Raw genomic sequence first — 11,854 nt, 5'->3', positions numbered from 1 at the left:
CAAGCCTGAGGCGATGAATATAAAGTAGCTCGTGCCAGTACTTTTCAGGATGCTTGGAACGCCTGCGAAAAGTCGTGAAAAAGCTGCGCAAAAATTCCCGCGCTAAAAATATGAGCAATTCTGTGCTATTTAAACGCTTTATTAATAGTATTCTAGCTACTAAGCTTGAAGCAAAATGTCATAATGGTTATGTCTTTGGAGCTCGTCAGTTATGCTCAAGGATTTTACCGACTTTGACCATGTACACAAAGGTAGGTCTGAGAGCATGTCTTGGTATGTTGTCCTATCTCGCTAACTTTTTTATCACACTAGCTATTAAAGTTTCTTTATAAGTCCATAGTCGTTATCCTTGCTTCTTAGACTCTCTCTTTTTGTATTAAGATATTCTGCTTTGTACTACTAGTTCATAAAATTAGCTACGACTTTTTTCAATGCTTCGGAATTAAACAACATTTACTATAGGTTTGTCAGTGTATGTTTAATATGTGCTAGCCTCGTTTAAATAAAGTAAAGGGAATTAACCCGTGAAATATAAAATACTGGTCAACGTGTAATATTCAAATAGACACGAAAGAAAACAATGGAATTATGGTCTACTAAAGTGTATTTTCATGGGTTTAGTGACTTCACTTTGATGTCGATAATAGGCCCTTTGCAGCTAAGCAATCACGTGCTGATTAATTCACTGAGAGCAAATGAATGAACATTTTGATTCCCATGGGTGAAATTTACTGGATTGCAAACAAACTTTCTACAACCTGTTTCAAGAGATTGTAATAAAACTACATTTCGTAACACACTGGATGCACATGTTTTCATTCAGTTCTTTACAAGTGGCTAAAAAGAATCACCAATTCAAAATAAAAACAAAAATTTTGCAATCCAGTACAGACACGTGACCGTTAACTGCAAAGGGCCTATTATTCATGTGTTTATTCTATACATTAGTTCTAATTCAGTGAACTTTACTGTATGTCATTGCACTTTCCTTTCCTATAGGAGGAATGCTCACTTTGTGATGATGCAAGGCTCATCTTAGAAGAATACAAACACAGGGTAGGAACATTTTAAAATGTTGAAAATTTTAGGACATCTTTCTCTGACATCATTTACATTCATATTTTTATGCATACAATTTCTATGAATGAATGTCATAAGAGCTAAAGCAAGGATCAATATACCTTTCCAAATTTTCTTTAGTGACCACGAAACAATAGCTCTATGCCGAGGTTGGACTTGATGTGTTCAGGCCAAACAAAAAAAAGTGTTTCCTGTTGCACAACCGACCCTAATTTTCTTCCCGATTTTTCGCTGACCCTAATATTTTTTTCATTCCCAAATGCACCACAGGGTTCCCAGTAAGCTGTTGTTTCAGTAAAAAAAAATCAACCTACTGACCCCAATTATTTTTCTCATGCAACAGGAAACACACTTGGCTTCATGCATTTACTTTATTTTATCAAGTCTGATATCAAATTGTAACCATTGTTTTATTGTCACTCAAGCAATTTGGAGAAAGGTCTGTTGATAATAATTTTTGTAGCATTTGCACCATGTTGGTTGACATGAACACAAGGTCTGGTTTTGGTTTCTTTCGTTATGTCAACCAACAGGCAGCCAATGATGTCTTATCCTTTTTTTCTCATGGGAACGAATGCATGTTTGCATGTTGTCCTCCTCTGGAGGTTCTTAAGTATGTGGCAGTATATATAGTGCAGCTTGCATGCTTTCAACTCAACTACATTGAGCTGCATTGAGCTGCAACTCAATGTCTGTTGGCATCAAAAAAATTCTAAGTAACTATCTTTATGCATAGCACGGGATTAAAATTCAGAGGAAAGACAAGAAAAACTGAGAGGGGAGGGGAGAGAGATAGATAAATCTTTCAGTCTCACCTAAATTGTTAACTGGAATTCATGTTTGGAGACCAATTACTATCATAAGTTCTTAAACAAGTAAATGATTTCATTATCCTTGGAATTTACAAATGCATTAATACTTACGGTATTGATCATTTGCGTAATTCTATCATTTTTCAGTATCGTTTTGAAGAAGTTTACATTACAGACAAAGGCAATGAGGAATGGTACATGAAATACAAATATGATATTCCAGTTTTTCACCTAAATGGAACTTTCTTAATGAAACATAGAGTAGATAGGAATTTACTAGAGGAAAGACTAACAGAATATGAGAAAAAATAGTCTTATTTCATACTTTTGTTTTCATTCCCATTTTTTATATTGAATATTTGAGCTCCTGGTTTATTTGATTTGTGTTTTTTTAGGTACATAAAAACAATAAAAATATATACAAATATGCAGTTTCAATATCATAAAAAGAAAATTACTGAACATTTTATGGTCACCCTGCATCACACAGGGCTACCAATACACAAATTCAATTCAAAATTGCAATAAACAAATCAGCATTAATTTCCTTCACGAGTAACCTTTTCAAATCTTGCTACCTCACGAGACACACTTTCAGCATGCCCTGATTCATTGTAACCTCGTTGCTTGGTTACTACCTCTTGGAGAGTTTTGATATTGGGTTTTCTGTGATATGGTAAGTAAATTTTCTTTTTTGAATTTCAGTGAATGTTTGTCACACAAAACCAATATTGATGTATATTCTTTTATCTTCTTAGACACAATCAATGAAAGCCACCACTAACTTTAAATTACTTGGTTTCACATGACGTCATTTCCTGTCTCGTATGAAATGTTCATCAACGAATCAACTGAATCAAAAGCTTTCAGTAGAAATCTTTCTGGCTGACAGCACATGGTGGTCAGTGTTTGACCATCATTTGGAGCAGAGAATGAGTTTCAAAGACTTTTATCAGCTGAGTGAAAACCAGCATATTGGTGGTTTTCAACTATTCCCAAGAGGATCAAAAGACAAAGATATGGCGGCCATGCTGGTGGACAGGTACAAGAGACCTAATGAGACGTCTTTTGTTTTTGTCCACCAGATGACGTATCTTGAAAACAAAGAATATTGATAAAAATGATGGATAGGAACCAGTTTATTTTCAGTTCCAGAAACGTTTGATAGTGAAGAGATAATTGAGACTTAACAGTGACATCGTAAAGGCACTTCACATGCTTTCAGTCCGACCCCGTTGAGCTGCGCCACTGCTGTATTTGCGGTTGTGATTAGCGATGACAATACAAGTACTTTTCCACAGTCGTGGAAACTAGCCGAAGTTATTCCTTGTCCAAAATCTGAAGACTCAGATGATCCATCCAAAACGCGCCCAATATCTTTACTACCAATCATGTCTAAAGTCTGTGAAAGAGCCGCACACTCACAACTCACCGAGTTCTTAGAAGAAAACCAAATAATATCCCATCTTCAGAGTGGCAACAGAAAACACCATTCCACTGAAACTGCCCTCCTCTACTTTACAGATGAAATTTTAAAAAACATGGATGATAAAAAGGTGTCAATCATTGCACTACTAGACATGTCAAAAGCCTTTGATAGTATTCGACAAGACATTCTCCTGTCAAAGCTTCAAAGTATGGGAACTTCTAACACTGCTATGGCATGGTTTGAGAGCTACTTGTCCCATCGGAAACAAGTGGTGAGGATAGACAATACTTTATCTGACGCTCGCTCTCTTATCTTTGGCGTACCTCAAGGGACAATTCTCTCACCAGTTCTGTTTACTCTATATGTCAATGAGCTTCTATCTATCCCAAAGCATTGTCAAGTAATGAGTTATGTCGACGATACGAAGCTTTTTCTTGCCTTACCCTCGAAAGAAATCGACAAAGCTATCCCTGCTCTAAATGAAGATCTAAAAGAAATTGCAAAGTGGTGCTGCATGAACTCGCTTCTCATCAACCCAGATAAGACAAAAATACTAACTATTGGTGTACCGCAGCTCACAAAAACTTTACCATCACTCAAAGCAACACTGTTAGGAAAAGAGATCGAAGCCGTTCCTGTCGCTAAAGACTTGGGAGTTATTATCGATAGTTGCCTAAGTTACAACGAACATACAACAAAAACTGTTTCAAACTGTTTTTTTAAACTAAATAGAATCAATAGAATTAAACACTTATTAGACAGAAAGACAATATTATTACTCATGAACTCATTTATATTTACTAAATTATTCTATTGCTCTACAATATGGAGCAATACCACTAGGGCAAATAAAGCCAAACTGCAACTGGTGCAAAATTACGCGGCAAGGATAGTCCTTGGCCTCAGGAAATATGATCACATATCCAAAGGGATTAAGTCTCTTAAGTGGCTTAATATAGAAGATAAGTTATTTTTCAATGATTGTGTAATGGTACATAAATGCCTTCACAATCAAACACCTAATTACCTCACTCAGAAGTTTATATATAGATCTCAAATCCACACTAGATCGACCAGATTCAATGGGGATCTGAATCTGCCCAAATGTAGACTAGCTACTGGCCAACGTTCTTTCGCGTTCCGCGGAGCTAAAATTTGGAACGGTCTCCAGAAAGACTTAAAATGTATAAATGACTCTAAAATTTTTAGAAAACGACTTTTTAATTATTTAGTTTCAATAAAGTAGTTTAATTTACATATTGATTATAATTGTATATACTTATATTTATATTCTTATATTTTATATTCTTATAATAGTATCATTTATATTAGTGTTATATTATATTTATCTATATTGTTGCTGAAAAGCCTTGTAAAAAGGAGCCTCAATAAATGTATGTATGTATGTATGTATGTATGATGACGATCCCCCCCAGAGCAGATGACGGAATTTAACGTCGTTGTAAATCGCCCATTTTACTCCTATCAGTTAACGATTAATTACCACGGCTACTGAATACTACACCTCCATTCTGCAAAGTCTTGCTTCGATGAAATACTTACTGCCGTAGCACAGTCACAACTTCATTCTTCATTGAGAGGAACGAAAGAAAAAAATTCAAAAGTTTATGGGAATTTGATTGTTACGCTAAAAGGGAAAACGTAGCGCGCACTTAAGAGTAAACCGCACAACAGGGAATGAAGATCTTTCTAAAAATCCTCCAATACAACAATGATAATCTTATATATTAAATATTAACTCTTTAATTAAGTTTTTAAAGTAGAGGATATTCTAACTATAGAATATTATGTTGTTAGATGTTTAAATTATTTGAGAGCGAATTTTACTACAGCTTTCCTCACATTCTAGACATGATATCTTAGAAGCACCAAGTCTTGATCTCTGTGAGTAGGAGTTGATTTTTATTGCACTTCCTAATAAAATAGAGTCATCGTAATAAGCTCTATGATTGATAAACTAGGCGATAAGTACATTTATTTATAACGTGCTTCTAGCTACAAAGTAATGACAGGATTTGATTATTGATCTTCTAAAATTGGCTTGCAATTTTCGCTCAACGCGGGCTGTTGTATTCTAACCTCCACGATTTGAACTATTTACCAACAATGTAGAATTTCGAAACCTTGGTTGACATTGTTTTAATCTTATGCTCACAAAAATTATGACTTACGATTTTTTTTAGTAAAAAAACTATATAATCTAAGGGCACTTTGGTTTGCTGTAGGCCTCGTTCTTTCAAACCTTCGATCGAGAAAGCCATGTCTTACAATTTGCCATGTTTTACAACTTTTTTTTAGTGAAGAAAACTATGTAATTTAAGGGCACTTTGATGAGCTGTAGGCCTGAGTGTAGGCTGAGTGTATCATTACGTTCATGAAACAATTTTCAATCTTTTTTCTCTTCTCATTTTTTATTTGTCACAGTTTTTCGTTCTTATCAATAACTCGCCAAAAACCGTCTGGCACAGTCGACTTATTGACACATCTTATTCTTATTCCGTTCAAACCCAAATAATAGCCAATATGCCGGAATATAAAGCGTTTAGACAAAATGGTTATTGTCGAAGAAATCAATAAAGACTATATTTTTTATATTAAAATACCTTGTGGACTAAATATCTTTATCTAACAAACACATAAAATGCTGTATTTTTTTTCAGATTTCAACCTTTTTTTTTTGTTTGAAAAAAAGTTAAAAGTTATGGTTTCTCATGCTTCGATAAAACATGACACTTTTAGAAATAAACGTCTCGAATATATAAAAATATATTTGATTAAGAAGCAATATCTTTGCTTATTAAAGAGATTAATCAACACTGTGAAATTAAAAATCATTTTTAACATCAATCAATCTTCCAAATTATTTCCAATTCGTTCAATTCAAATCCGTTTTCCCTCGGGTCTATACTGCATGACTAGAATACGTACTAAGCTGTTTTTAGCATCCCTATTTAGTCTCTAATTTGTTCTTGTTACGTAACAACCCGATTGTTTAATCAAATTTAAGACTGATTTAAGTAAGTTTCCTGACATTAATCTTTTCTGACAGAACCATGGGTTATTCGTTTCTCGTTTCCATTCTTTTTTCATTACCATTCGTTTCCTTTCCTTTCATAACGAACGTCATATGCAATTGATTACTTCCATGGCCGCTAGTGAAACTGAATTGATTATTACCTTTGTCATCTAAATGCAGCTGGTATGACTTAAGTAGGCACGTGTTTATTGTGTGTTTCTGCCTTAACTAGCACGTGCTATTCTTTGATGTTTCAGACTTCGCTACTGCCGCAGAGGACCCTTCTCAAAAGTATCGTGGATTCGAGGCCAACATCAAAACTCAAAAGAAATCACACTTGGTGTAATTGGTACCATTTCTTTTGTATTTTCATGTTAGCATCACACTAAAGTCAATTTGTAGAAGGGTCCATCCAATCAGCTTTTTTTCTCGTAATTGCAAAACTTACAGAACAGAAGAATAATTACATAACCGGAAAAAGCACGTTGAAGTTGCTAAAACTTTAAAGTACGAAGGAAGTAAGTTGAAAAATCGCGAAAATATAAATTTTCAAAAATCGAAATTTCAATGTATGAAGACATTCGTTAGAGGCATCGCTTGCCTCCAGCAAATGTTTTGTTACAAAATTCACACTTTTCAAAAATTGTACCTTCGCAAGTTTTGAAATTACTTCCTTCAAACTTACCATTTTTATTTATTTTGACACGCAATTTACAGCTTTACTAATTATTTTTCTGACTTACTAATTTAAAAATACCAGAGTAAAAGTTTATTGGCTACATCTTACTGAGATTAAGATTTGTTTTTTTAACTTTTTTTATCCATATATAGTCAGCCAATCGGTCTGTCATTCAGTCAAAACAAGAATAGAATAACGAAAGTTTTGTATATTAAAAAAACATGTAGCAATTCCATATAGTTCCTCACGATACGATGCCTAGTTTCCAGACTAGTAATACTGAGAACACAAGACAGTTTGGTTGACGATAAGAACGTTGAAACCCTTTAAAGAATGCGGGTCAATCCAAGATTGATGAGTACGACTTATGGTAATTGGTTCAGTTTATTCAAAGAATCTTGGTTAAACGCGGGCAGGCTTGTCATTGGTTCCTCTTTCTCTTTTCTTACGTATCATAAAAAATATATTTTTGGAGAATCTTAACCAATCGATCTGTTACTTACTTTGATTGAGTTTAGATACTTGTGCGCTTTATCATCCACAAAAACATACATAGTTAAACACGGGTGTGCCGCAGACTTGTTCTTGGGTTCTTTTCGCTATTTTTACGTATCATTACATATTTTTGTTTTTGGACAATCTTAGTCATTCAGTTACTTACTTTGACTGAGTTAAGGTTCTTAATTGTACGCCTTATCATGCATAGAGCTCCACGAGGCTCTATAGGGCTAGAACTACTGTAAAGTAAATTCAAGAATACATTAATGAAAAAGGGACATTTCTTTCCCTGGAGTTTTTTGCCTGGAAAATCTAATTATCTCAGTTTATATTCTGGCGTTTTCATAACTCGTTCTGATCCTTTTCGAACTGTGTCAAATGCTTCGCATTGGGTAATTTTCCACCTTCTTGAAATGTAAATTCTATCCAACACACATACATAAGTGTACACACGGTCTTCTCTGAAGAAAAGAATGGTCAGTGTCGAAACTCCAACACAACAAAAATTGATAGTAAATTTTACAAAAACGCATTCTTATTTTAAGTATTTTGTATGACAGAACACCTCTACTCGAGTCGACCGACATGAACGTGCTTAATTAAGGTGAAATCGTTGTTTCTTGTACCAGAATTTAGTATATATACAACCCGCAAACTTTAAATACATAATGAAACAGAGTCAAATAAAATAGATCTTAAAATCATTTATTATTGAAAAGATCATTTGAAATTTATAAAACGTTTTGACTTAGATTTCAGGACAACTTGGTTGTTCAAAGTGATTTAAAGTATAGTAATGAAAAAAAACTATTTGAACGTAACAAACTAGTGTGTTAATGTACAATGAGAGTAATTTTTGGACTTCATATCACCAATTTTTTTTTCTTTTCTTTTTCTTTTTTTTTTTCCACTGTCTAGTTAATTAGAATTACAGCATTTCTTAGATTTATCAGGTTTTATATCATATTCGAAAATATGCTTTAGTTTTGTCAACTAAAAGGCGTAGTGCATTTGAAAATTCTACAAGATTTCCTGGGCGTTAAAAAATGCTTTTCGATCAAATAGTCAACTAAAAACTGAAAAATATGCAACCTTTTCATTAACAACAATGATATTCGGTTCGTTTAAATAGACAGGCTTCTCTTCAGTAGACTATAGTGAGTACTTAATTGGAGCGTAGCTTGAAGTAGTGTATCATCCTAATATTGATATTTAGAACAGTTCATAGTGAATAGTAATAGAGGTCAATGATAATGATAATAAAAAATAATTGTAAATATCTTCCATGGTAATTAATATAAACATCAATTCGTTGAAAATCAAGGTGGCGTAGCGGTAGTACACTCACCTCTCACCTCTAGGGTGTTGAATTCGATTCCTGGAATTGGGTTCAATTCCTGGACTTTGGATTGATTCCTGGACTCGGATCCCTGACTTTGATCAGCCCGGAGGTTGTTTCAGGGTTGGATCTGTAAGTTAGCCGAGCCCTGACTTTGATTAGCCCAGAGGTTGTTTCAGGGTTCAATCTGTGAGTTAGCCATGCCCTGACTTTGATCAGCCAAGAGGTTGTTTCAGGGTTGGATCTGTGAGTTAGCCATGCCCTGACTTTGATCAGCCAAGAGGTTGTTTCAGGGTTGGATCTGTAAGTTAGCCATGTCCTTGACTTCGATCAGCCCAGAGGTTGTTTCAGGGTTGGATCTGTAAGTCAGCCATGTGCTTGACTTAGATCAGCAAAGAGTTTGTTTCAGGGGTTAATCCCTATGAGTTAGCTTTGTCCTGACTTAAATCAGCCCAGAGGTTGTTTCAGGGTTCATATTATTTTCGCTTAGTTTGTTAGTAAACATTACAATTTATTGGCATATTTAACGCGTCTATTGATTTGATCAAAAGATGTTATTACTTGCATGCCTTCCCGTGAGAAAAAAAGGAAAAAAATCAGTTCAAACTCCACAATCCTACAGGTGTTTATTGTAAGCGTGTTAACGTGTCGACCAAATCTAATACTACTCTTTTATCCATTCTGAAAAGCCTCCCCATAAAATACCTGAAATTATTTGAAACTTATTCAAAATCAAATTGATAGCGAATTGGGATTGGATTTGCCACCATGTCTAAATAAAGTTCACATTACACCATATCAGTCAACAACGCTGTATTGAAATATGAGGACTCTCTTACTAGCAAGCTCGTGAAAATTTTAAGTGTTTATTTGGTCTAAATTAAAGCCCAGCAAAGCAACAGGTGCGGTAGAATGAGGTTGTATTGTATAACGTACTTATGAGTGGTGGTGTTTCTCTATGGAACCTTTTAAGACCGATCCGCCCCACTAACGAATACCTGTAAATATTCATGCCAGGTGCTTCATGTCGATACTGATACTTTTAAACTCTTTTTTATTTTTATTTTATTACTACAATCGTAAATTTGTTAAAGGCTGTAAATAAGATATCTCTATAAGGTATAAATCAATGACGATCAAAGATCAATCAATCATTTTTTCCTTGAAAGGATTTTTTTTCCCCTAGCATAATTGTAATGGTCTTTGTTTGGTCGTAGTGATGGTACCTGGTACATGTAATGTGTTTCATAACACCGACGGTCTCTCGTACCTCTAAATACTAGGATATATATTGTTCTAGCTTACAAATCTACTGAGGGGCCGAATTATCAAAATGAAGAAATCACAAAAATCAAGGTCAACGTATCCTTAACTAGGTCAAAAGCATTGTAATTGAAGATGAGTCGTAAACTCGTTATAGAACAATAGGTCAAGAATAGATAAGGTTTGGCGTGGGTTGTTTATTGACAATAATCCATGGGACAGCCCATTACTAAATCGAGATAATAGATAATTAGGGGGTGGTTATTTTATGGCATTTCATTGAGTATAGCCAAAGAATACACACAAAGAAGACAGAGATTTCGGGGCCAATATAGTTAATGGTTCCTCTAGAAATCTAAGTATTAAGAAACAATGGAAAATTACTGGCGCGGGACAGGGGGTATACTTATCTGTAGAAGTACTTTCTCGAGTGATTTAGCGATAAAAAAATACATTTGCTAAATGTATTGGGGGTTGGACAAAGGCTTATCAAGGATAGGTACTGTATGAAAACCTTTCAATAAAGCCAGTTATTAATCCATAGTTCAGTTGAATAAGGTTGGAAATGTTGTTTCTTTATTTAAGCAAAATCTATAACGTGCTCTCGCGATTCCTTGTGAATATTGTTCTAATGGCCACAAAGAACTTGGACGTGGACAAATTTGTAAAGGAACAATATTAACTCAAAAAAAATTTCTTCAAATTCTTAGGTACCAAAGATAGTCATTAATCTTGAAAAGAAACCCAGTAATCTACGAAAGGATAAAATAGAGTTAAATGTACTAATTTTGCGTTTTTTCCTAGAAAAATGATCTAGAAAAATCTAAAAAAAGTTTTAGATTTTTTTCGAGAACTCAAATAACATAACCACATTTAAATAACTTTTCGAGCCTTCGTGTAAAAAGTGATGGCAGAAAATATTAACTTGAAGTTAATAAACGAACTATCAACTCGAGTACAAATAAAGGTTCTTGTAAGGTTGTCAATTAGCTCAGTTCAAAGAAAAGAAAAACGAACTTCAATAGAAAACTCAAATATTGCAAATTTGGTTACTTCCAGCTGATACGGTCATCTTTCTGTAACGATAAAGGAGACCGCGTTGGAATAAAAAATTCCTGATGCATAAAACGTATGATTCGAGGTCAGGAAATATGTACTAGCTTTGTTCTCGTGTAGTGATTGTTTGGCTTTGTTCGTAGGCGGAATCTCGTAAATTCAAGTATCAAATTCTATATTTTTTTCACGTCTTGGCCGACGAGGTGCGTTCGTTTGAAATAAGCACCACTCGTGAATCAATTCTAGTTTGTTTAGCACTTTAAAGTGATACCTGCTTCAGTCGGGAGAATGTCTTTTTTTGCTTATAGAACCAACGGATTTGAATCGACGTTAATTTATTGAGAATTTAGACAAATTTAGTAAAAATAACAGTGTGTTTGATATAAGGGCATCTGAGGGGGCCATCATTCCTCAATCCTTTCTACTGAGATAACCTTAAGAGTAACTCAACGTGAAGCAGTACCTCTCGCTGCGCCAGTACAAAGGAGCAAAGCCAGAGATTGTCATAGATCAGTTATTCAGTAACTGAGAAATTTTCAACATGGGTAACCACTTGCCCTCAAGGCCACATCTTTTGCTATATTAAACCTTCTCAAAGCAAAACAAATCGTTTTTAGCATTTCAAGTACGTTCTAGTAGGACCCCAGCTGATGGGAACATT

The 11,854-nt window shown here is 34.6% G+C and overlaps 1 protein-coding gene across 1 annotated transcript; it reads left to right on the top strand.

Annotated features, from left to right (window-relative positions):
• The first annotated feature begins 92 nt into the window (after positions 1 to 92).
• LOC116303656 (glutaredoxin-like protein C5orf63 homolog) lies at positions 93 to 2,204 on the top strand. Its single transcript, XM_031713236.1, has 3 exons — positions 93 to 251; positions 1,000 to 1,056; positions 2,040 to 2,204. The coding sequence occupies exons 1-3, from the start codon at positions 111 to 113 to the stop codon at positions 2,202 to 2,204; spliced, it is 363 nt and encodes a 120-aa protein (XP_031569096.1). The 5' UTR covers positions 93 to 110.
• The last annotated feature ends 9,650 nt before the right edge of the window (positions 2,205 to 11,854 follow it).

Source organism: Actinia tenebrosa, unplaced genomic scaffold (genome assembly GCF_029948245.1).
Source record: "Actinia tenebrosa isolate PJP-AT-01 unplaced genomic scaffold, QUT_ActTen_1.0 PGA_scaffold5__44_contigs__length_20552954, whole genome shotgun sequence".
Classification (NCBI taxonomy): domain Eukaryota; kingdom Metazoa; phylum Cnidaria; class Anthozoa; order Actiniaria; family Actiniidae; genus Actinia; species Actinia tenebrosa.
This window is presented reverse-complemented; position numbering and strand designations above follow the sequence as displayed.